The sequence below is a fragment of the Ranitomeya imitator genome, chromosome 3, assembly GCF_032444005.1.
Source record: "Ranitomeya imitator isolate aRanImi1 chromosome 3, aRanImi1.pri, whole genome shotgun sequence".
NCBI lineage: Eukaryota > Metazoa > Chordata > Amphibia > Anura > Dendrobatidae > Ranitomeya > Ranitomeya imitator.
The window spans coordinates 584,511,102-584,538,243 of record NC_091284.1 but is presented as its reverse complement, the minus strand read 5'-3'; the positions used below and the strand labels follow the sequence as shown (position 1 = coordinate 584,538,243).

The following is a 27,142-nucleotide window of genomic DNA, read 5'->3' as shown; positions in this document are numbered from 1 at the left end:
AAGCAAGTGGATGCCTAGCAACTCCCTACCTAATTCAGAAAGCCATTTAATCCATTCTGCCCGGATTGACTGTCCACTGGGTTTTTTGGAAATGGAGAAAGTCAGTGCTCCCCGTTTGCTGCCATTGCTTCGACAAGCGAGATTAATATGGAGACAAATTAAAAAAGTTATTAAATATACAGATATAATAGCCGAAATGCCACTGTGGTATAATAGTTATTTTCCAGAATTACTAAATCACCCATCTACTGAGTTCTGGATCTCATATGGTGTTCTCTCGGTGGGTAATTTATATAACCAGGAAGTTTTTGTATCCTTTGAACAATTACGGGATACCTACAATATCCCTAGATCTCAATTCTTCCGTTATTTACAGCTGAGGTCAGCCTTCCAGTCACATATGCGAAATATGGGTGCAAGTCGAGCAATTTCATCTCTACCCCTTATAGGCATTCTTAAATCACAGGGTCCTCAGGGACTCATTTCCTCTTTATACACCTATCTATTATCCGTGGGAGATGGGCTCACTATTAACTCCTTAAAGAAGAAATGGGAGGGACTTCTTCCCGATACACTGGGAGAGGAGTGGGAAGATATTCTAGAATCTCCAACTAAAGTTTCTCCCTCAGTTAATAACAGGATGACCCAGCTATATATTATATATCAGACTTATTTGACCCCGACACGACTTTTTAAAATGGGTCGCCTCCATACGTCAGACTGCCTACGATGTCACACATGTGATGCGGATTTTATCCACATGATATGGAGGTGCCCGGTAATTTTTCACTATTGGAAAGAGGTCACGACATTGTTAACATCTTTACTGTTAATCCCTGTCCCACTTGAACCATTGACTTGCCTATTTGGGGTGTGGGATACAGAGACCTGGGATCACCATACTGGGATCTTCCTTCGAGAAACGCTCTTCTTAGCACGAAAGGTACTGGCGTTAAGGTGGATGGGTAGCTCCTCCCCGACTCTCGGAGCTTGGATTGACCTGGTGAACTCGGTTATCCCATATGAGAGAACACTGTACCATAATAGAGGATGTCCAGGTAAATTTGAAAAAATTTGGGGTAGATGGAACTCATCTCATCATACTCTGTAGTCTGCACTGATTAGATATATACAGGAGAGGGAGGGCATGTGGTTTTGGGACATCGTTACGGAGCAAACTTAAATCCGTTTTTCTTTTGGCGACTTATTACTAATGGTTAAAGTTGTTTAAGTTGTATAGTAGGTATTTTGTAGGCACTAATGACTCAACATGCACAGTCTATTACCTCTGTGAACTTTGGATATGATAATGTTCTGTAATCATTTGTATCTGATGATATATTTAATAATGATAAATGTAATATGTGCAATGTTTGTTTACTCTGGAATTAATAAACGAATTAAAAAAAAAAAAAATTAGGGGGGTCGGCTTATACTCGGGTATACACGGTATATGAAAAAGTTTAACTTCCCCCTTTCCTTCAAACAAACCATGAAGTTTATATACATATCGATGGATACATAAAAAATGTACATATTCGGTATTGCTGCATGCATAATATCTAGCAAAATATAAAAATACTTGTCCCATATGGTGACGCCAAAATGGGAGGAAAAATATAAAAAGCAAGAATCAGCGCTAGTCAGTCATAACATTATCCTGTCAAAAAATGCAATAAAAAACAATGTAAAAACAATCATCATTTGTACCGCAAAATGGTATCAATACAAACATCAGTTTGGAGTGCAAAAACCATCCCCTAATAGAGGTCCATGATTGCAAAAAATAAAAAATAAAGTGCCCCCCTCCCCCCCCCAAAGTTTTGCATTCTTCAAACGCTTAAAATAAATAAAAGGGGGAAAAGTCATTGTATGGTTATTAATGGAAAATTAAATAAAAAAAATCTATATTTCTGTTGGAATGTGGAGCAAAAAAAAAATGAAACTGTATAAAGTAAATATCACAGCGTCCTTAAATGGAATCTGGCAGCAGGTTTTTGCTATGCAATTTAACATCAGCAGGTTGGGACAGAGACTTTGATTCCAGGGATGTATCATTTAGTTTATAACCCTGCCCACATCACTGATTGTTAGCTTTCAGTGTATATTGTTTACTGACAGAAAGCTAATCAAGTTGTCCAGTAGTGATAATCTCCTGCTGATAAAACACTGGATGCATTGAAACATCAAGGGTCTCTGCTCCTACACTATGCTGCTCTCAGTTTGCATATCAACGTGCGGACATCCTCTTTAAGGGGTTAAATAAATAAGGTGCTCTATCATAACTTAAAGGGGTTGTCCGGGTTTAAGAGCAAAGTGTACAGCCACTTGAAATGACTGCGGACTTCTGAATCATGACCCTGCGCAATGTGCAAAGTAATGAACATGTTCAACCACTGCGTTATCAGCTTTTAGGGTATGATTCCATGGTCAGAATATGATGCGGGTTGGACGCTGCGTACATCCGCAGCGTCCAGATGTTACAGCATAGTGGATGGCTTTTCATGAAATCCCATCTCCACTAGGCGTTCAGAGGTGCAGGCGGCAGACCTGCATAAACGGACATGCGGCGCGTCTTTATAGAACATAGCATGTCTATTTACGATGCGAAGACGCTCAGTCACCGAAGCGTAAATTTCCCATAGACTATCATTAAATGCAATTATTAGTCACATGCATAATAACTGTGGAAACACAGCTTACTAAGCATGTGTACTAATTTAAATAATGTCTTACCTTGTGACCGCCGGAAGTTCGTGTGCACTGCAGTTCTCGCGATGACTGAGCTGACCGCGAGAACTGCCGTGCATGTGACCACCGGGGATCTCTCTGGACACTGGCAAAGTTCTGACAGTCAGCTGATAGTGAGAACTGTAGTGCAGGTGACCGCCAAAGACCAAGTTATCTCCGGTGGTCATCTATTAGCTCTGCTGTGTCTGGATGTCAGGCTGAGCCCGGCATCCAGATGTAGCAGAGCTGGAGTCGGCGTGGGATACTCTTTATTCTGGACTACATCGGACAGGAAGTATTTGTGTTGATTTATTTATTTATTTTTTCCAGGAGATCGAGGGCGTCGCATGGATTAGGTGTTTAATAAAAAGGGAAAACTGTTGTGTTTTATTTCAATAAAATACTATATTCTGGCTGTGTCTTTATTTAACATCTAACAACTATAGGATTAGTAATGGATAGGTGTCTTATAGATGTCTCTCCATTACTAATCCGTGGGCTTGATGTCACTGGACAATACACAAGTGACATCAACCCCACAACTATTACTCAGTTGCCACCGCTATAGGGCAAGTGGGAAGAGTCGGGTAAAGTGCCAGATTTGGAGCATCTTTGGATGTGCCAATTGTGGGGCTGCTGCGGGCTGTTATTTTTAGGCTGGCGAGGGCCAAAATCCATGGGCCTCGCCAGTCTGAGAATAGCAGGCCACAGCAGTCTGCTTTTTACTTGGCTGGTTAACAAAAACCAAGGGGATCCCACTATTTTTTCTAACCATCCAAGGTAAGCAGACTGCTGCAGCCTGGTGTTATCAGGCTGGTAAGGTTCATGGATGTTGGATCCCTACCAGCTTGAAATAACAGCTTCACTCTGGCTGGTTAACAAATAAAGGGGGACCCCACGCTATTTTTATTTTTTTATTTATTTAGTAAAAAAAAAAGGAAAGGACATTACATGTTACTGTCCTCTCTCTGCTTTCAGGTGCTTCCTGCGTCATGTACTTCCGGATGTGACACAAGATTCCGCATATGTTAATTAGTACACATGCATAGTAAGCTGTGTTTCCCCAGTTAATACGCATGTGACAAATAATCAGATGCAGTTTTACCGCATCTAATGATAGTCTACGGGAAATTTACACTGAGGGGACTGAGCGTCTCCGCATCGTAAATAGACATGCTGTGGTCCGGAAAGACGTGCCGCATGTCCGTTTACGCAGGTCTGCTACTTGCGTCTTTGAATGCATAGTGGACATGGGATTTCTTGAAATCCCATCCACTATGTGGTGACATCTTGACGCTGCAGATGTGCGCAGCATCCAACCCGCAGTGTTTACTGACTGTGGGAGCATATCCCAATATATCTGCAATCAGGAAATCACTTTTTTTCCTTCTCAGAAGCCAACTTTCTATTAGCTTTATGTCAAGTGACAAAAAAACACATGCAATGAAAAAACGCATAAAAAACAAACACTGAGCCATTCCTGACCGTGGCAACATTATGGGCAGAATTCACATTATTCACACACTCACCAGGTTAGCCATGACTATAGTGTCTACCATGACCGGATGATTCTTCATGCCCAGGGTGAACTGGAGACCTCTAGGTGGTTGTCCTGTTGTCACATCAAAACAGTGCCCCTCCAGTAACAAGAACTCCAATTCATAGTTGGCTGTAACAATCCCTTCTACCTGGAAAACACAAGTGTTCGGTCACGTGGCCTACGAGCCAGTTACAAAAAATTCTCAGGGCTTTATTTGTGAAAACCAGTGCAAAATAAGTATGAGGTTCTGTAATTAATCGGGTCACTGTCTCATTCTAGCCTGGGAAGACGAGTGTTACTGATGTGTTATCTGCTAGGGAAGGCAACACTACCTTTTCTTTGCATAAGTTTTAGTCCTATGTAGAAAATAAGTTTAAGATCTGAAATATATTTTGAATGCAGATAATCTGTAGACGGCACATTTGAGACTTCTGTTTCAGTAGACACTGTCCGCAGCAATCTACCATTCAGAGGCAGAAAGTGACAGGGGGACAAGTAGCCTGAACATTTCAGTAAAATGCATAGAGGAGAAGTAAAAGACAAAGACTAATCACAACAAGCTGGACAGTCAATAAGCCGGGTGAAGAGGTACAAGGCGGCTTTTTATGACCAATGTTTTAAAGGTCTAGGATAAAAGTATCTTTTCTTAAAAAAAATAAAAAAAAAGTTGACCCCCGACGATGGCACTAAAAAGTGACTGCACGTTTGTCATGAAAACCCTTCCTGGTGCCTTCTGTCCGCCTTCACTGCAGAGACTGGCATTTCCAGGATATCTGCATCCTTCTGGTTGCTGCAGCCCATAGGACGTGTCCACAACACAGGAGGCATGGTGCACATTTACTGCTGGGCTTCCATGCCACAGCAGCGGGCATCTTGGATTTAGACAGACCTGAATGTCAATTTCAGGAGGAGCGGCAAACAGAGGGAGCCAAGTAGGAGGACTATACATGACAAATATATAGTAACTCTTTGGTGTCAGGGTGGAGGAACGCTTTAACAATCTGGGCAAATCAAAAGCAAGCAATGAAATTACAGCAATGCTGGATAGAAATGCAGAGGATTTTTTAGAAATGTGTAACCGCTTCAAAGCCTGTAATTGTTGAATCGTGAAAGCTGGTGTAGATGAAGAGTAAGTGTGCAAGTTTAGGCAATGAGCCTGCCTGGGTTTAATTTTTATTGAAATTGACTTGACTTCAGATTATCCTAAAACCTTAACATACTGAAAAATGCAATGCTTTTCCTTCTTTTAAAAATGTTGTAAAAAGGATTGTAAATACATTAATGAATAATTATTGGGCTCTGTCATGTGCACATTAAGTGCTGGCAGAGCATAATTATTGGAGCTGACAACATTTCAGCTCCATTACTAGTCAGGTGGTGATATTGCTCATCCTCAGGGTTGATACAAGGGACTAACAAAACAGGGCCTTATTCACACAGACATCATGGATCCAAGTAGGACGTGAATGATCCTCTGAAAAAGCCATCAAGAACCAAAGATGTATGAGGTCCTTATCAGTGTGAGAGCAAGGAGATAAATCTCTGTTAGATCTCATTTAACTATTAATCTCAGATTACAGTATAGAAACCGTAAGTCATACATGCCTGTTGGTTACTTTATGATTTTGAAAAAGTCCCATATACCGTATTTTTTGGACTATAAGGGTATGTGAACACGGCCCGGATGCAGCGTTCAACCCGCAGCGTCCAGATGTTACAGCATAGTGGAGGGGATTTTATGAAATCCCATCTCCACTATGCGTGTGAACAAGCATCCGGCGGTCCTGCGTTTACGGACATGGGGCGCATCTTTTTAGAATGCAGCATGTCTGTTTACCTTGCGGCGACACTCCGTCGTCGCAAGGTAAATCACAGGGCCCTATGTATGAGGTGTGGAGATTCCGGATGTGTGCAATGAACACATCCGGAATTACCACGCGTACAGAAGGGGGCGGCGCTTGGGCGGAGCGGGTTTTCCGCTCCGTACAAAGCGCTGTTAATTTGGACATTGGACATGCACCCTTAGAGACACTTTTTTCCTGAATATTCATTTCTCTTAAGTAGCAACACACGTGACCACTGGGCAGCAGCAGGAAGTTGGATCCTGACACTGCGCACTACAGAAGAGCAATGAATACTCAGCAGCAGTTCCTGGCACTGGAGCAGCGAGGGAGCGCCAGGTAGGTGAGTGTAATTTTTTTTGTTTTTTTTTAATGTTTTCTCATGGGGCCATGCATACCAGGATGAGGATGGGGGCCAATTATAAGGATGAGGCCATGCATACCAGGATGGGGCTATGCATACCAGGATATGGATGAGGGGGCCATGCATACCAGGAAAGGGATGAGGGGGCCATACATACCAGGATAGGGATGAGGGGGCCATGCATGCCAGGATAGGGATGAGGGGGCCATGTGTATCAGGATGGGGATGAGGGGACCATATATATCAGGATAGGAGATATTAGTACAGAATTGACCACATTTTTTGCTTCAATTTTTTCCTAATTTACTCCTCCAAAACCTAGGTGCGTCTTATGGTCTCATGCATCTTATAGTCCGAAAAATACAGTACTTCATACATTTATCACTGAAAGCACTATAAGATTTCATGCAGATTTAGTATTAAATGATAAGAAAAACTAACTGGCTGTTACAGTAGAGACTAATCGGCATTACTATGTCTTCACCAGGCAGTAAGGTGGACAATGACAACTCACGTCTTGTAGATGGATGTTATCGAGATCACACGAGCTGTGCACCACTTCTACAAGCCAGCTCTCTGGGGTGTTCATGTTCAGAGTTAGCAGAGGGGACTCAGGCATATCCAGGAACTTAGCTGATGGACCCGGAGAGAGACTGTTGTTACTTAAAAATGTCAATTCTGGTTCGAGCACAAGACGATAAAAGCTGAAAAAAAGAAAAACTGTATAACTCCGATGTGTTGATATGTTGCAACTAAAAAATAGATTTAAAAGTTTAATTTGTAACCAGGTAAAATTAAATAAATCACATAGACTGATCATCAAGAAGCAGGGCTTAAATAAACTAATTTGCACTGCTAGAGATGTCAGGCTTTCTGTGTGTATACACAACTTGTAACCTTCACTGAGTAACCCCTGCTCTAACTATTATGCATCAATATGTCAATAACGTTCCCAAACACTGCTGTTATATGTCTACTGCCTCTAGGGTGAACGCTGGTGGTCGGCGCATTTACTCCATCCTTATTAGTTTCATGCAGTGTAAGATATGCAAACTGCCATACCCTGGCACAGAGTGACAGCTTCCACTGCCAGAATGAATTACCCTGAATTCCATGCATGTCATCACTCAAAAGAGCTCTTCACCCTCCAAACTCCATTTAAGCTACCGTACTTCTAAAAGTCCAACAGGAAATTTAGCCCTATGCAAATCATTTCACTTCCTTAATTATACAGCAAACGCTTGCACACTGACACTGCAGGAGCCGAGTGGATGCACACAGTGTCAGTCATCTTTCTAGTTACATTGGCATCAGAATAATGAAGGGTGTGACGAGTGACTCCTATAAGTCAATATAACCACTGACATAAATAAGATGAATGAGAGGACACAACGCAGTGTCAATGCTGGTGGTGATTCAGTTCAGGCAGCGTACACACTGGCCAAGCGAGCGCTGTCAATCAAAGTAAGGGGAGGTGCGCTGTAGGTTGATTGAGGGGACAGAAAGGTGTATTGAGCACTTGGCCAACCAAAGTCTTAATCGAGCACCCTTATCTGCATAAGGAATAAAACGTGTTTTTTTTTTCTGAAGAACTGAGAAAGTGAAAACTATACTACTGGAATGATTTTTGCAGTGTCTTATAAGACTGTATAAGTAGTTTAAGTTGACTTTTGGGTGTGACACACATTTTAAATGCTATATAAACACATTTGCAATATTTTGCAAGCCATTACCATTTACTTTCAATCTAAAACAGTCTACATACATCAACGAATATTATTCAATAAAGAAACTACCTTAAAAACATAGCATAAAAATGCCCCATATGTCTAACAAGCATTTCTGGGAAAATTCCTGGGCCTGATGCAGAGATGCAAAGCCAAATGTGGTTTTTGAGAAGGCGTGACACCAGGTTTGGAGAAGCATGGCCGCCAATGAAAATTTTCACAGGCAAACCACACTCGACATTCTCCTACATACACAAATGAAAAAAAAAAAATCATAATTTCCTTTCGAGTTAATTTTTTTTTTACTGAATCCTTAAATCAAAGATTTTCTGTACAGCTTCTGCATTAAACTAAAAAAGACACATAAGCCAGAATCATCTTACTACCAGAAAAAAACAGCCGTGGTAAACATACTGATTTGTAAATGTCTTTTTACATGAACTTTCCATTCATTTTTGATATGCAAAATGTTTCCCAGCTAATAGATAATCTGCAGGAAATGTTGTAAAAAGGATATATGATCACAAATAACGTGCTAAGAGGAGCAAACGGATACGTCTTGTCACATAACTAAAGACATTTAGAAATTCAGAAGCTACCTTTTCAAGGGCATTTCGGATAATTTCGCTCTGCAATTCATGAACATGGTCAGTTTCATATTCATTAGACGGCCAAGTACCTGAAAAGGAATTAAAGAATATTAGGACACATTATGATTGTTCAACCTCAGAACAAAAAGAATAAAGATTGCTCATCCAAGGATACAAATGCAACGCAACATTCCTAAAAAAGCATCCAAGTGAGAGCAGCAATCATAGAAATATTGTACAGTACTATGTGCGGAACATAGATTGCTAAAATGACAAGCAGAACTTTAAGAAGTGCAACTTAGTCAAAGATTACTTATCCCTTTCCCATTACAAAAAAAAACACTTCTTAGCCGTAGCCTAAATATGTTCCAAATACAAGAAACTATCAGCACTATTTGTAAAATCTTCTTTTATTTTGTTTGAAGTTTAAATGTAGCTGTAATTTTTCATTTTTTCAAGGAAATTTGCAAAACTTATTTTTTGAGGGACCTATTAAGCTTTGAAGTGACTTTAGGGGTCCTACATGGTGGAAACCCCCAAGTGATTTAAACACAGCACACCTCAATATATTCAAAATTGCTTTCAGATAGTTCATTAACCCTTCAGGTGCTTTTCAGGAATTAATACAAAGTGACATGACCGGAATGAAGAAGTTTATTTTCACCACCTGATAGTTTTCTAACTGCTGAGCAGGCCGCTATAGCTGGAAGACGCCAAGGCCATAATTTGTCCATGAATTGCAGACATCAGGACCATGTGATCAAGATCGCAGGGTGCTGATGGGGTTAAAGTGAGAGCCCCCACACTGTTAATTTAGATGCTATAGTCATTATTGAGAGCATTTAAGGGGTTAAACTATAGTCGGTACCAACACTGATCGTGGCTGATGCAGCAAGTTGTCAGCTGTAATGTACAGGTGACAGCTGCAGGATTGTCAACCATTGGGAGATGCTAGTCTCTTATATTTCAGGTCTGTAAAAAGACATATTGGCGGTCACTAAGGGGTTAACCTCCCCGCCCCAATGGCAGATCCTGTGTTATTAGCGCTTCGCTTTCTAACAGAAGTTTAGATTTCGTTTTAATCTTGCCCATGATGAGAATACCTGCTGAACAGTTATTCCTATAGGACAGGACATAGCCGCCTATCTAGAGGCACAGTAGATATCAAAGACTTATTTCTTGATAATCAGCCTTACAACATTTGAAAATGTATAAATTTAATGATTAGATATCCAAAACTATATAGTATATTAACAACTCTCTTCTATAATTCTATTATCCGAAACACTCCTGTTACACGGCACAAATTGAACAAGTTTGCCTTCCTCTAGATTTATGGGCCAGCACTGTATGTATTAACTTATCCTTAACACTGATCAGACAGGTCTCAGAACACCTAGAAAATGTTTCCAATAATAGCATTAAGAAACAGTCACTTTAAGAGCAATAATATCATACTTCCACCCCCCCTTTTTATATCTCATAACTGTTTCAAATAACAACTTACAATTAATAAATGTGACATCTTTTGAGCTTCTCGAGATAGAGGATCAACCACAGCAATTACATCTATAAAAGGCCCTTCTTCTTGGGGTTCCACTTTGATCAGACTAGAAAAAAAGCATAATGCCAACTAAAATTGTAGAAAATGTTGAATTGTAAAATATGAAACTAAACAAAACATAGGCTCACACTGCGTTCATGGTGTCCATTAAACGGACTACGTTACACCGCGGTGTAACGTAGTCCGTTAACGCCGCCATTGAAAGCAATGTCGGACGCATCGCTAGCACACGCCCACAATTGGCGTGAGCTAGCGATGTGCCGTCATTGAGTGACGGACCTGAGACGTGGGCTGCAGCGTTTCCGGGTCAATCACTGTTAGCGCAGATAGAGCTAGCAGATGCTCTATCTGCGCTAGCGTGATGTAAACGCTTGCACTTGCGCTAGCAGCAGCAACGTATGTGCTGAACGGGCTGCTGCTAACGCAGTGTGAACTGATTACTAGATCTACCACTGCATGAGTTCCTGCAAATTAAAGAACACATCTACAACATTTTGAAATATATGACGGAGAACTACCGCGCTACTGTGAAAAATAGTGCACCTAAGGTATAGAGCAGAGTGAGGCAGAAATGAATCACACGAGATTGTACTGGATATAAGCCGGTGGGCCACCAAAGGACACGGGTGTGCTCAGTAAACCTATGCCGTGGTGGAGTACTATCTAGTGGCTGTGGATATCCCCACTAGTTGTTAAAAAATTATTTAAGCCCTGAGTGAATAAAATTGGTAACGATCAAGGTATTCAAAAATACCCAAAAGTATCCCCCGACTAAAAACAATGCTAAATCTCTGCTGTATTGTTCATCGGTTATTTTGCTTGAACCCATGTAAATAAATTGCAAATGTAATAAGTGAGTAGTCCTTACACAGTCATCACTGATTGGCCAGCCTGAGACACCTCATTATCAGGCCGATGGTAATACTACTTCTCAAGTTATTTCATGAGGAACGCAATTATTTAATAATAAAGACATGTCAGAAAAGCAAACTCGTCCTCGTTAAATTCTTTATCTTCTTCACCGTATAAAAACAAGTGGACACGTGAATTTACTTTTTTTTTTTTATACACAAGCTACAGAATATGTATACAAACACAAAACTTGGTCCGGGCATTTGCTTCGAATACCAAAACTTCTGTCTTTACGGTAGGTAAATGGAGAATGTACCTGTGTTTCTGTTTCACAAACTTCAGATCGTGTCTTGACTCTCCTTTGGGCAAAGACGAGAGAAGAGAATCCACTTTCATAACCAGGTCACTTGAAGTACTTCAAAATAAAAGAATGCATTTTTTAATATGAGGGAACCTAAAACAAATGTAGAATGCTGGACAACTATTATGATTTCAAATTATACAGGACATTATATAGCTTTAAAGGGAACCTGTCAGCAGGATTGTGCACAGTAACCTACAGACAGTGTCAGGTCGGCGCCATTATACTGATTACAATGATACCTCGGTTGGTGAAATCCGTCTTGTGGTTTAATCTTTATTTTCAGGTATCAGTTAATGATATGCTCGTGCTCCTGGGTGGCCTGTGGGGGAGGGGGTCTTCATGTGGTGCTCTGATTAGGTATACATCTGTATGGATTCTGACCGATCACTGATCCCTCACTGACCTGCCCCGTTTTACATACTGAATGTAAACTGTATTGAACAAAATATCACACTCAGCATTGTGCTGCAGCATGAGCGCATGTAAAACATGCATTTATTTCTTTTAAAAAAACCCTCTTTCTTGAAAAAAAAAAATGGCACTGGCCGTGCCTGCGCAGTAGCATCTACCGGAGATCCAATAGATGCTACTGCACATGCGCCACTGGCGTTATTTTTTTTTTTTCCTCTAGCAAGATGGAATTACCAGCGTCATCTTGGTGGAGGCAAATTTTTTTTCTCTAACAAGATGTGCCGCAGCCTCCATCAAATCACCGATAGATACTACTGCGCAGTCGCGGCCGCCACCATTTCTGAATAAATTTATGTCAGCAAATAAAATAATTAAATGCCGCCACCTGCCTCCTTAATGTGATTTTTTTCCCAAAACACATTACATTCATTCAGTATGTAAAATAGGGGGCAGGTCAGTGAGGGATCAGTGACCGGTCAAGAGTCATCGGTATGAATGTGTAAGCAGAGCACCACATGAAGACACCACCACCACCACAGGCCGCCATGGAGCATGAGACGGATTTCATCAACCAAGGTACCATTTTAATCAGTATAATGGCGCCGACTTGACACTGTAGGTTACTGTGCACAATCCTGCTGACAGGTTCACTTTGAGGATTTTTAGAGGGAAGCAAACAGTATTTACTTAAAGTAATAGTTAATCTGCAGAGAAATACTTTTACAAACATCAAGTTGTTAAATGGCGATAAGATCATTGTGGCTCAGTAATTGCAGCCAGGATGCCAAGGACGTTTGCACTGCTTTGCTTAGGCTGCCACGGAGTATCATATTGGATGCTGGCTCAATATAGTGCAAATCGATTTGTTCATCTGCACTGTATATTTTTTGACATGGTATTTACCTGCAGGTTAGCACTATAGCTTAAGCTATAGATTTAGGTGATAACTTGTTTTCTCATTATGGGTTTTCTGATGTTGCCAATTGCTATTTTTGTGTTGGTTATTTGCAAGAAAAGTTGTACTTTTGAATGACACCATTCATTTTACCACAATGTTCTTGAAAACCAGAAAACCAATTACAAGTATGGTGAAATAGTTAATAAAGCGCAATTCTAATAATTGCTTTTACGGTGTACATTTTGTGGTAAAAATGACCTTGCAATGTGATTCTGCTGATCAGTACAGTTAAGGCATACCAAACATGTACTGTATATACTCGAGTATAAGCCGACCCGAGTATAACCCGACCCCCCTAATTTTGCCACAAAAAACTGGGAAAACTTAATAACTCGAGTATAAGCCTAGGGTGGAAAATGCAGCAGCTACCGGTAAATGTCAAAAGTAAAAATAGATACCAATAAAAGTAAAATTAATTTAGACATCAGTAGTTAAGTGTTTTTGAATATCCATATTGAATCAGGAGCCCCATATAATGCTCCATACAGTTTATGATGGACCCCATAAGATGCTCCATATTAAATTATGCCCCATATAATGCTGCACAAATGTTGATTATGACCCCATAAGATGCTCCATATAGACATTTGCCCCGTATAATGCTCCAGAAATGTGGATTATGGCCCCATAAGATGCTCCATACAGATATTTGCCCCCATATAATGCTGCACATGGCCACATAAGATGCTCCATACAGACATTTGCCCCCATATAATGCTGCACGTGGCCACATAAGATGCTCCATACAGACATTTGCCCCATATAATGCTGCACATGGCCACATAAGATGCTCCATACAGATATTTGCCCCATATGCTGTTGCTGCGATTAAAAAAAAAAATTACATACTCACCTCTTCGGCCCCCGTCACTTGCTATACTCCCCTTTCCCGTTCCACCGCTGACCGCCGCTGTGTCTTCCCATCCTCTGCACCGACGTTCAGGAAGAGGGCGGTGCGCACTAATCACGTCACCACGCCCTCTGACCTGAGCGTCACTGCGGAAGACACAGCGGCGCCGCTGGTGGCATGAGAAGCAGGTGAGTATCGCGCACTGCTCCCCATCATACTTACCTGCTCCTGGCGCCGTCGCTGGAGGTCTGTTCCCCAATGCCGCATTTTCTTCCTGTAGTGAGCGGTCACCGTTACCGCTCATTACAGTAATGAATATGCGGCTCCACCTCTATGGGAGGTGGAGCCGCATATTCATTACTGTAATGAGCGGTACCATGTGACCGCTCACTACAGGAAGAAGCTGCAGCGCTGGAAGAAGCAGGGATGTGCAGGGACCGCACCAGGAGCAGGTGAGTATAATTACACAGCCCCCGCTCCCCCTCCCCTGCCGACCCCTGGGTATGACTCGAGTATAAGCCGAGAGGGGGACTTTCAGCCCAAAAAAGTGGGCTGAAAACCTCGACTTATACTCGCGTATATACGGTAATTTTTTATTATTTTAGTGGTGATAAATCAGGTTAAAAATAAATAAATTTGGGGGTTCTGTCCCCATTTTTCAAGACCCAGAACGTTTTCATTTTTCAGCTCAAAATCCATAATAGACTGCTTCAAAAGGCGCAAGTTGAAAGATTTACAATTGCCCTTAAGGTCCTCTGATCTGAATATCAGTGAAAATGCTACAAGGTACTAATCAGGCAGGGTGCTCAAACTTTTGATTTGGACCAATTTCCTTTTAGTAATTTTTTAAAATGTAAAAGATGAATATCTAAGCTAGGAATTTTGTATCACCGGGCTTTTCCCAACAATGATCGTAAACAAGCCATAACTAGCAAGCTAATTAAGGTCTGAAACCTGGGTCAAAGTTATCTGAGCACACAAATCTCTAAGGGTGCCCAAACTTTTGCACCAACTCATTATCCATTTTGTACATTTTAAAATTTAAAAAATGAAAATAGTTTTAATTTTTTGGCCTAAAATACAAAGTAAATGTGTCATCTTTAACTTTAGGCCTTTTAGAGAGGCTTAGCTTAACTGTTCACAATAAGGATTCTTTCACACTAGCGTCGGGCTCGGCCCGTCGCAGTGCGTCGGGCCGAGGTTACCGACGCTAACGTTGTCTCCGCCCCACAACGGGTGCAGCGGATGCTGCTTTTCAGCGCATCTGCTGCCCCATTGTGAGGTGCGGGGAGGTGGGGGCGGAGTTCCGGCCGCGCATGCGCGGTCGGAAAAGACGGTCCGTCGGCTGCAAAAAACGTTACATGGAACGTTTTTTTGCGGCCGACGGTCCGCCACAACACGGCGCAACCGTCGCGCGACGGTTGTGACGTGTGGCAATCCGTCGCGTAATGTTAGTCAATGGAGAAAAAAATGCATCCGGCAAACAGTTTTGCAGGATGCGTTTTTTCTGCAAAACAATGCATTGTGACGGATTGCAGTTAACGCTAGTGTGAAAGTAGCCTAACAGTAATATTGATCAGGGGTGCCCAAACTTTTACCTGCCACTGTACATGTAGCTATGACTAAGAGGGACCACAATTCACATGAAGTAAAAGTAAAGAAAAGAATTTGCAAAGTTGTTCATCTTTGATGCGGATTATATTTTTATACTTTTCAAATGTTCTTACATGAACACTTTACCACTGGTAGATGACCTGGTAAAATGTAACACATTCTACTTTTCTTCTAATTTCAGACAGCTTCCCTGCTCATTCGCCCCCTCTAATTTGCAAAATCCAATCTGCAGCTTTCTTATTACTGCTTCTTAACCATTTTAGTTGTCATTCCCCACATATAATGACTTTGTTCAAGAAATCACATCTTGCAAGTGGCTCTAGCATTTTTAGGTACACTAATTGGAATAGTTTGCTATGGTGTCCAAGAGACTGCGGGAACAGTTTTTGCTTTTTAATCAGTCCTCGGCTTATCACCCCAATGTAAAGTTGACACTTTAAAAATCACAGAAAGAACATCATGTTTACTTTGAAATTATTTAAGGTATAGGAACTCTTAAAACTCCTAAAAATGATGTTCTTTTTCAATATGAAAATATCCCAAGTAATATTTCTACATGTAGTAATCCGTACATGTGAATTAGTCTTAAAATGATACAAAAAGTCCATCAAGTATTTAAATAGTGGATGTTGTGTCATTACTTCAACACCAAAAAGAAGACTTTTTGGGGACTGCACAAGGTTTGGCAAAACTGGACAATGCACATTGTCTGACAGATTTCACTGCAATTAAGAATTGCTCAAACTCTCATGGCAATGATGATAGAGAGGAAAACCTTTAATCAGCCAAGCCCCCTCACTCCCACCTATGTAATTAAGTCATCAATAGCAGACAAACGTCTTTGGGGGTTGCACTGTGAATTTGAGGGATGATCTAGACATATTCTAGCAAACACTATATGTGAGACAACTATAACTTTTTAAAGGGATACATAAATAAAGCTTTAAGAGACCCTATCAAACGTCATTAAGTAAAAGAACAAAAAAAAAAAACACCTTTCTTAAATATTAGGAAAACTAGAGCACTCAAGTTGGTTATAAAAACACTGACCCTTTAAAAGGGAAATTGTCAGCAGGATTTCATCCCTAAACTATTTATATACACATGAATCTCTTGCAAAGACTAGTCCAGCCATACCTATAATTATATGCACATATAGTGCTTTCAAATTGGAAAAGTGAAATCCTGCTGACGGACTCACTTTGCGAAAAAAGTGGAATTAAGACTCTCCGGTCTTGTTATTTAGATCGCTGAGTGAGACTTCCTGCTTTTGAACTGGGAGACACCATCGCATAGAGTGAGATTGGGAATGTGCAACATACAAATACTGGAAATGTGTGCTTCTGGCTTACTGCTGTCCCTTACTTCATGCTGAATGTCAGTCCTCTGCTTATCACCCCAATGTAAAGTTGACACTTTAAAAAGAGACAATGTACGATGAATTTCTGCTTATTTTGGAACCTGGAGGAAGCTAAAGAAGCAACTGAAGTACAGTATTTAGTGAAAAACTCAAATGAACCCTTTCACAGGTAGATTAGTTTTTTTGAAGTTCATACTGAATATAGGAGGCTACGTGGGGCTCACGCTGCATATAAGATTTTGTGGGGCACACGCTGTATATTGGAGGCTATGTGGAGGCTCATGCTGTATACTGGAGGCTATGTTGGGGCTCATACTGAATGTAGAAGGCTATGGGGGCTCATACTAAATGTAGGAGGCTATGTGGGGACTCATACTGAATGTAGGAGGCTATGTGGGGGCTCATAATGAATGTAGGAAGAAGCTATATTGGGGCTCATACTGAACCTAGGTGGTTATATAGGGGCTCATACTGAATATAGTGGGGGCTGACAATACAGGAGGCTATGTTGGGGCTCATACTATGTATAGAGAGCCTATGTGGGGGCTCATTGTATATGGGCTGTGTATAAAGGGGGAGCTGTGTGTGAGCTAATACGTTATTATAAGGGGATGTCCGCATACTTAATTCTGCGCAATAATAAGTGATACAATTAATATTAATATGTTAATATTAATACTGAGCAGAATTAATTTCAGCCTATTGGTTCAGCCCTCCTCAACAGCCACCATCTCTCATGTGGCCCCTCGGGAAAATTGCCAACCTCTAGGTTAAAGGCTATATACAGTTACATCCAGAAATACAGTGAACAGAGACACACATTTTGGCATTTTAGTTGCTTAACAAAACATATTTAAATTGTTGCAATTCATAAATGTTTCACAGGATAGTTTTGTTCAACCCCTTGAATTGTATGCTTTCAGGATAAACTAAACTGCATCTCAGTGGTTTTATTTTAAATAAAAAACTTGCATGTAGAGCCCAAATCACGACTATTCGTCCACTGTCCAAATATTTCTGGACCCAACTGTAGTGCCAACATACAGTGGGTGAAAAGTTTTGACCACGTCGCCTATTTTCTAGGTAAATATATTTCTACAGGTCTTACTGACATGAAATTCTCATAAGATGTCAGTAAGAACCCATTCAATCCACACAAGCAAAAAGATGAAACCACAGATGTCCATGAATTAAGTTATGTATAATAATGAGAAATGACACAGGGAAAAAAATATTGAACACGCTTACTGAAATGTAATACTTTGTACAAAAGCCTTTGTTGGTGATGACAGCTGATCGTTATAGTTCTCACAATTAAACCAAAAATTATCCTACCGTTTTGATGGTGCTGCTATCTTTTTCACAAGGTTTTTAATCTTCTCAGCTGAAGTCGTGTATGTAATCTTTTCCAATAAATGAAAGTCTTCTTCATCAAAGTCATTTAAATTAACATTTTGGAGTATCTGAAATCAAAATCCAAAGCAAAATCACTGGCCAAGAACCATCAATGAAATACTTCTATATCTTTTACTCCTTTTTCCAACATTTAGAGTTTGATAATTGAAACTTTTAGAGCAGAGACTCAAATCTAGAAAGTATATTTATTCCTAAGAGAAGAACCACCCCGATAAGTAAAAAATATTCTTGCACTATTTAGGCTATGTGCACACGTTCAGGATTTCTTGCAGAAAATTCCTGAGAAAAACCTGAAATTTTCTGCAAGAAATCTGCATGAGTTTTTTGCGCATTTTTGATGCGTTTTTTTTCCGGACATTTCCCAATGCATTTTATAGTGGGAAATCCACAAAAAAAACGCAAAATTAATGAATATGCTGCGTTTTTTTCGTGGAAAAAAAACCGCATCATGTGCACAAAACATGCGGAATTCATTCTAAATGATTGGATGCTTATTGTACGCTTTTTTTTGCGGTTTTATAGCATTTTTATCGTGAAAAAAACGCGAAAAAAAACGCAAAAAATCAGCAACGTGTGAACACAGCCATAAGGCTGGATGTTCAATGTATACAATCTTTACCTGAAGTCAATGTACATAAAAGATCATATAGCAGCTATAAAAAAAATGTATCGTAGTACACTTGTGCAATATGCTGATAATAGACTGAATGTGTGAATACTGGGCTTAATCCATGCTTAAAGGGAGTCTGTCAGTAGGATCAACCCTCCTGCATGTACTGTAGGTCATAGGTAGCTGAATAACAGTTTCTTCATATTTGGGATCTGATGTCCTATTTCAAAGAAATTTAAGTTTTTCTTATATGTAATTGAGCTGTTCCAGGCTATGGGCCGGGCAAAGATCTGTATGAGAATCTGTCTCCAGAGTTTATTATAAACTAGATGGTGGCCCGATTCTACTGCATTGGGTATTCTAGAATATGTATGTAGTTTACAGCCACGTAGCACACTGCCCAGCCACGTGCATCCGACACAGCCCACGCAGCATCCGACACAGCCCACGCAGCATCCGACACAGCCCACGCAGCATCCGACACAGCCCACGCAGCATCCGACACAGCCCACGCAGCATCCGACACAGCCCACGCAGCATCCGACACAGCCCACGCAGCATCCGACACAGCCCACGCAGCATCCGACACAGCCCACGCAGCATCCGACACAGCCCACGCAGCATCCGACACAGCCCACGCAGCATCCGACACAGCCCACGCAGCATCCGACACAGCCCACGCAGCATCCGACACAGCCCACGCAGCATCCGACACAGCCCACGCAGCATCCGACACAGCCCACGCAGCATCCGACACAGCCCACGCAGCATCCGACACAGCCCACGCAGCATCCGACACAGCCCACGCAGCATCCGACACAGCCCACGCAGCATCCGACACAGCCCACGCAGCATCCGACACAGCCCACGCAGCATCCGACACAGCCCACGCAGCATCCGACACAGCCCACGCAGCATCCGACACAGCCCACGCAGCATCCGACACAGCCCACGCAGCATCCGACACAGCCCACGCAGCATCCGACACAGCCCACGCAGCATCCGACACAGCCCACGCAGCATCCGACACAGCCCACGCAGCATCCGACACAGCCCACGCAGCATCCGACACAGCCCACGCAGCATCCGACACAGCCCACGCAGCATCCGACACAGCCCACGCAGCATCCGACACAGCCCACGCAGCATCCGACACAGCCCACGCAGCATCCGACACAGCCCACGCAGCATCCGACACAGCCCACGCAGCATCCGACACAGCCCACGCAGCATCCGACACAGCCCACGCAGCATCCGACACAGCCCACGCAGCATCCGACACAGCCCACGTAGTACCCGACACAGCCCACGTAGTACATAGCAATGTGGTCACCATATCCCTGTTAAAAAAAAAAAAAAAGAATTAAAATAAGAAATAGTTATATACTCACCATCACGACGCTCCAGTCCCAAGAGTGCATTGCGGTTTCGCGAGATAATGACGTAGCGGTCTCGCGAGACCGCACATCATCATCTCGCGAGACTGCAATGCATGGACCGTTCACCGGAACGTCGCGAGGAGTGGGAAAGGCCTCAGCTGGATCTGGGGGCCCACGGAAGGTGAGTATATAATGATTTATTTTTATTTTTATTATTTTTAACATTAGGTCTTTTTATTATTGATGCCGTATAGGAAGCATCAATAGTAAAAAGTTGGTCACACAGGGTTAATAGCAGCGTTGACTGCGTTACACCGTAGCATAACGCGGTCTGTTAACGCTGCCATTAACCCTATGTAAGCGCTGACTGGAGGGGAGTATGGACTGCAGGCACTGACTGCGGGAAGTAAGGAGTGGCCACTTTGCCGCCGGACTGTGCCAGTTGTTGATTGGTCGTGGCTAGGGTTGAGCGAAACGGGTCGAACATTTTCAAAAGTCGCCGACTTTTGACAAAGTCGGGTTTCATGAAACCCGATCCGACCCCTGTGCGGGGTCGGCCATGCGGTACGCGACTTTCGCGCCAAAGTCACGTTTCAATGACGCGAAAAGCGCCATTTCTCAGCCAATGAAGGTAAACGCAGAGTGTGGGCAGCGTGATGACATAGGTCCTGGTCCCCACCATCTTAGAGAAGGGCATTGCAGTGATTGGCTTGCTGTCCGCGGCGTCACAGGGGCTATAAAGGGGCGTTCCCGCCGACCGCCATGTTACTGCTGCTGATCTGAGCCTAGGGAGAGGTTGCTGCCGCTTCGTCAGAAGCAGGGATAGCGTTAGGCAGGGTCCATTAACCACCAAACCGCTTATGCTGTAGCGATTTCCACTGCCCAACACCACCTTCGGTGTGCAGGGACAGTGGAAGCTACATTTTTTTTTTTTTTTCCCCTCAGCGCTGTAGCTCATTGGGCTGCCCTAGAAGGCTCCCTGATAGCTGCATTGCTGTGTGTACGCCGCTGTGCAAACCAACTGCTTTTTTCAAAGCACAAATCCTCTTGTTCCTTCCTTTCTGCACAGCTATCTTGTTTGTTTGTCCACACTTTTTATTTAATTTGTGCATCAGTCCACTCCTTATTGCTGCCTGCCATACCTGGCTGAGATTACTGCAGGGAGATAGTAATTGAAGGACAGTTCCTTTTTTTTTTTTGTGGGAGATTAAGATTGGCATTTCTGCTAGAGTGCCATCCCTGTCTGTGTCATCTCTCACTCAGTGGGCCATAGAAAGCCTATTTATTTTTTTGCTTGATTTGGGTTCTAAAATCTACCTGAAAAAATCACTACATCAATCAGTGGGAGAAAAATATTGGCCTCAGGGCTTGTGTGCCACTCCTTACTCCTGTGTGTGCCATCTCTCAGTCGGCCATAGAAAGCCTATTTATTTTTTTGCTTGATTTGGGTTCCAAAATCTACCTGAAAAAATCAATAAATCAATCAGTGGGAGATTAATATTGGCCTTTGGGCTTGTGTGCCAGTCCTAAGCGTGCCATCTCTCTCTCTCAGATAGTGGGCCATAGAAAGCCTATTTATTATTTTTTTTATTGGGTTTATAAATTTTCCCTGGAAAAAAAAAAAAAGTGGGAGATTAATATTGGCCTCTGGGCTTGTGTGCCAGTCCTGAGCGTGCCATCTCTCTCACAAATAGTGGGCCATAGAAAGCCTATTTATGTTTTTGGTTGATTTGGGTTCTAAATTCTACCTGAAAAAAATCAATAAATCAATCAGTGGGAGATAAATATTGGCCTCTGGGCTTGTGTGCCACTCCTGACTCCTGTGTGCGTCCTCTCTCACTCAGTGGGCCCTAGAAAGCCTATTTTTTGTTTTATTTGTTTTCTAAATTCTCCCTGAAAAAATCATTTTATTTTATTTGGTTTCTAAATTATTCCTGAAAAAAATCATTTTTTTTGTATTTTTTTTTTCTAAAGTCTCCCTGAAAAAAAAACAAAAAAAACAAATCAGTGGGAGATTAATATTGCCCTTTCTGCTTGTGTGCCAGTCTTGACTCCTGGGTGTGCCATCTCTCTCTCTCCAATTGTGGGCCATAGAAAGCCTATTAATTTTTTTGCTTGATTTGGGTTCCAAAATCTACCTGAAAAAATCACTAAATCAATCAGTGGGAGATAAATATTGGCCTCTGGGCTTGTGTGCCACTCCTGACTCCTGTGTGCGTCCTCTCTCACTCACTGGGCCCTAGAAAGGCTATTTTATGTTTTATTTGTTTTCTAAATTCTCCCTGAAAAAATCATTTCATTTTATTTGGTTTATAAATTCTTCCTTAAAAAATCTTTTTTCTTTTTTTTTTTTTCTAAAGTCTCCTTTTAAAAAAAAAAAAACACAAATCAGTGGGAGATTAATATTTACATTTGCGCTTCAGTGACAGTCCTGCGTGTGTGGCATCTCTCTCATTTGTTGCCACCAACAACAGAGTGTGTAACATTGTGCCTGATTTTCGTTGTGGTCTCACCCACCTGTAAAGGGGTAGCTAAATCATACTGAAGTTATAGCTCACCGTGTAAGTTGTGTGACTGCAACAAATACCGTTAGTTTGGTAACGTTTTTAAAACAATGAGGAAGTCTGGTGGAAGAGGTCGTGGCCGGGGGCGTTCATTGTCAGCTGGTAATGAGGGTAGTGGTAGTGGTGGAGCATCAGCTGGTCGTGGGAAAAAAAATATTGCACCTAAGTCTGGAGCTGTGGAGCCAGGTTCGTCGTCTGGCTACACAAGGCCTCGAACGCTCCCTTTTCTGGGAGTAGGAAAACCGCTTTTAAAGCCGGAGCAGCAAGAGCAAGTTTTGGCTTATTTTGCTGACTCAGCCTCTAGCTCTTTTGCCTCCTCTCGTGAAACTGGTAAAAGTAAAAGCAGCGCGTCGTTAGTGGATGTTCACGGTCAGGGACAAGTCGCTTCCTTGTCCTCTTCAGCAAAAACAACAACAGAGAAGAATGCAGCAGGCGACACAACGGGTTACTCCATGGAGCTCTTTACACATACCGTCCCTGGCTTAGAAAGTGAAGCAGTTAACAGTCCATGCCCATTACAAGTTGAATCTGACATGGAGTGCACTGATGCACAGCCACAGCCAGACTACTATGCTGGTCCTTTGACTCAGACCACAACATTGCCCTCGCAGGGTGCTGATCAAGAATCAGACCCTGATGAGACTATGTTGCCCCATCACGAACGCTATACCACCGACCGACAAGGTGACACAGACGAAGTTGCACACGAGCTACAAGAAGAGGTAATAGATGACCCAGTTCTTGACCCCGATTGGCAGCCATTGGGGGAACAGGGTGCAGGCGGCAGCAGTTCTGAAGCGGAGGAGGAGGGGCCGCAGCAGGCATCAACATCGCAACAGGTTCCATCTGCCGGGCCCGTATCTTGCCCAAAACGCGTGGCAAAGTCAAAACCTGTTGGAGGACAGCGTGGCCATCCGGTTAAAGCTCAGTCTGCAATGCCTGAAAAGGTATCCGATGCTAGAAAGAGTGCAGTCTGGCATTTTTTTTAAACAACATCCAATTGATCAGCGCAAAGTCATCTGTCAAAAATGTTCAACTACCTTAAGCAGAGGGCAGAATCTGAAAAGTCTCAATACAAGTTGCATGCATAGACATTTAACCACCATGCATTTGCAAGCTTGGACTAACTACCAAACGTCCCTTAAGGTTGTAGCACCCTCGGCCAATGAAGCTAGTCATCAACCCAACATCCCTTCCGGCAGTGTAGGGCCACCATTTTCTGCACCACCTGCAGTATCTGTGCAGGTTTCTTTGCCAGGCCAAAGAAGTCAGGGTCAGGGAATCACCAGTTTCGTAGTAGGAAACACTGTATCTAGGGCACCGGCGGCAACAATACCATCTCCCACCGTCTCTCAGTCTGCCATGTCCACCGGCACCCCCGCTAGTTCCACGATCTCCAGCTCTCCAGTCCAGCTCACACTACATGAGACTATGGTTAGAAAAAGGAAGTACTTAGCCTCGCATCCGCGTACACAGGGTTTGAACGCCCACATAGCTAGACTAATCTCGTTAGAGATGATGCCCTACCGGTTAGTTGAAAGCAAAGCTTTCAAAGCCCTGATGGACTACGCTGTACCACGCTACGAGCTACCCAGTCGACACTTTTTTTCCAGAAAAGCCATCCCAGCCCTCCACCAGCATGTTAAAGAGCGCATCGTCCATGCACTCAGGCAATCTGTGAGCACAAAGGTGCACCTGACAACAGATGCATGGACCAGTAGGCATGGCCAGGGACGTTACGTGTCCATCACGGCACACTGGGTAAATGTGGTGGATGCAGGGTCCACAGGGGACAGCAAGTTTGGGACAGTTCTGCCTAGCCCACGGTCTAGGAAACAGTTGGCTGTAGCCATTCGCACCCCCTCCTCCTCCTCCTCGTCCTCCTGCAGAAGTGAGACCTCGTCCACAGACCGCAGTCGCACAATCACTCCATCCGCAGCTGCCACTGTTGCACACCAGGTCTCCCATTATGGGGCAGCTACTGGCAAACGTCAGCAGGCTGTATTGGCTATGAAGTGTTTGGGCGACAACAGACACACCGCTGAAGTTCTGTCCGAGTTCTTGCAGAAAGAAACGCAGTCGTGGCTGGGCACTGTAGATCTTGAGGCAGGCAAGGTAGTGAGTGATACCGGAAGGAATTTCATGGCTGCCATCTCCATTTCCCAACTGAAACACATTCCTTGCCTGGCTCACACCTTAAACCTGGTCGTGCAGTGCTTCCTGAAAAGTTATCCGGGGTTATCCGACCTGCTCCTCAAAGTGCGTGGACTTTGCTCACATATCCGCCGTTCGCCCGTACACTCCAGCCGTATGCAGACCTATCAGCGTTCTTTGAACCTTCCCCAGCATCGCCTAATCATAGACGTTGCAACAAGGTGGAACTCAACACTGCACATGCTTCAGAGACTGTGTGAACAGAGGCGGGCTGTTATGTTTTTGTGGGAGGATACACATACACGGGCAGGCAGTAGGATGGCAGACATGGAGTTGTCAGGTGTGCAGTGGTCGAAGATTCAAGACATGTGTCAAGTCCCTCAGTGTTTTGAGGAATGCACACGGCGGGTTAGTGCAGACAACGCCATAATAAGCATGAGCATCCCCCTAATGCGTCTGCTGATGCAAAGTTTGACGCACATAAAGGATCAGGCGTCTGCAGCTGAGGAAGAGGAAAGCCTTGATGACAGTCAGCCATTGTCTGGCCAGGGCAGTGTACAGGACGAGGTAGCGGGCGAAGAGGAGGAGGAGAACGAGGAGGATGATGGGGATGATTATATTTTTAATGAGGAAGCTTTTCCGGGGCCAGTGGAAATTGTTGGCGCGGCAAGGCCGGGTTCTGGTTTTTGGAGGGACACAAGTGACGTGGATTTGCCTGAAACTGCCCCTCAACCAAGCACAACCACAGATTTGAGAACTGGAACTTGGGCCCACATGGCGGATTATGCCTTACGTATCCTCAAAAGGGACACACGCATAACAAAAATGATGAACGATGACGATTACTGGTTGGCCTGCCTCCTTGATCCTCGCTATAAAGGCAAATTGCAAAATATAATGCCACATGAGAACTTGGAACTAATATTAGCAACCAAACAATCAACTCTTGTTGACCGTTTGCTTCTGGCATTCCCTGCACACAGCGCCCGTGATCGTTCTAACACGAGCTGCAGGGGCCAGCAGACCAGAGGTGTTAGAGGGGCAGAAATCAGAAGTGTCGTTGGCCAGAGGGGTTTTCTGACCAGGTTGTGGAGTGATTTTGCTATGACCGCAGACAGGACAGGTACTGCAGCATCAATTCAAAGTGACAGGAGACAACATTTGTCCAGTATGGTTACTAACTATTTTTCATCCGTTATCGACGTTCTCCCTCAACCGTCATTCCCATTTGATTACTGGGCATCAAAATTAGACACCTGGCCAGAATTGGCAGAATATGCATTGCAGGAGCTTGCTTGCCCGGCAGCTAGTGTCCTATCAGAAAGAGTATTCAGTGCTGCAGGTTCAATACTAACAGAAAAAAGGACTCGTCTGGCTACCCAAAATGTAGATGATCTAACCTTCATTAAAATGAACCACAACTGGATTTCGAAATCTTTTGCCCCACCTTGCCCGGCTGACACCTAGCTTTCCTATGTAAAGGTCTTGCCTGTGGTCTATTCTGAACGACTTTTCCAATCTCGTAATTTGCAGCACCTGATTGTCCAGCATCCGACATGTTAACACCTCCCTAAATGGCCAAAGTCCCCACACGGGGCCGTGGTATCGCCACTTGGCGCCAGCACCCGTGAGAGTACTGTTTGTCTGAAGAGGTGGGTGTGCCCGCTTTTGGTCGACGGCACTGCCACTAGGTCCCTCATAGTACAATAAAGTGTCTGGCAGTGGTGGTGCGCACCCAACGTCAGACACACCGTTGTAACATGAGGGGCCCTGGGCCTGTACCGCCGGCCACAAGACAGTCCCCCCCCCCAGGTCAAACAGTGCTCTACCACTTGCAAAATTTTCTCACAGCTCCACCAATGTTTAGTCTATGCGCTGACATCCTTCAATGCCTGGCACGGTCAATACCATTGTATTGACATTTTTCTTATGTTAGGCCTTCGAAGCCTGTCTGCGGTCACTCCTTCCACTAGGCCTCCACTGACCTGTCTACTGCTGCCCGGGTTCCCCTGGAACCAATTTTAAATTGCCTACAGCCAGCCCAATTTATTATGTTAGGGCTTCGAAGCCTGTCTGCGGTCCCTCCTTCCACTAGGCCTCCACTGACCTGTCTACTGCTGACCGGGTTCCCCTGGAACCAATTTTAAATTGCCTACAGCCAGCCCAATTTATTATGTTAGGGCTTCGAAGCCTGTCTGCGGTCCCTCCTTCCACTAGGCCTCCACTGACCTGTCTACTGCCGCCCGTGTTCACC

At 43.3% G+C, this 27,142-nt stretch overlaps 1 protein-coding gene across 1 annotated transcript in view; it reads right to left on the bottom strand.

Moving 5' to 3' along the window:
- Positions 1-27,142, bottom strand: part of UGGT2 (UDP-glucose glycoprotein glucosyltransferase 2) — a 559,388-nt gene that overhangs the window by 167,390 nt on the left and 364,856 nt on the right. The window contains exons 23-28 of the mRNA XM_069758034.1: positions 18,101-18,228; positions 11,525-11,623; positions 10,300-10,402; positions 8,802-8,881; positions 6,990-7,179; positions 4,260-4,418 (exon numbers count right to left, since the gene is read on the bottom strand). Coding sequence (XP_069614135.1) covers positions 4,260-4,418; positions 6,990-7,179; positions 8,802-8,881; positions 10,300-10,402; positions 11,525-11,623; positions 18,101-18,228 — 759 coding nt within the window. The remainder of the gene's footprint in view (positions 1-4,259; positions 4,419-6,989; positions 7,180-8,801; positions 8,882-10,299; positions 10,403-11,524; positions 11,624-18,100; positions 18,229-27,142) is intronic.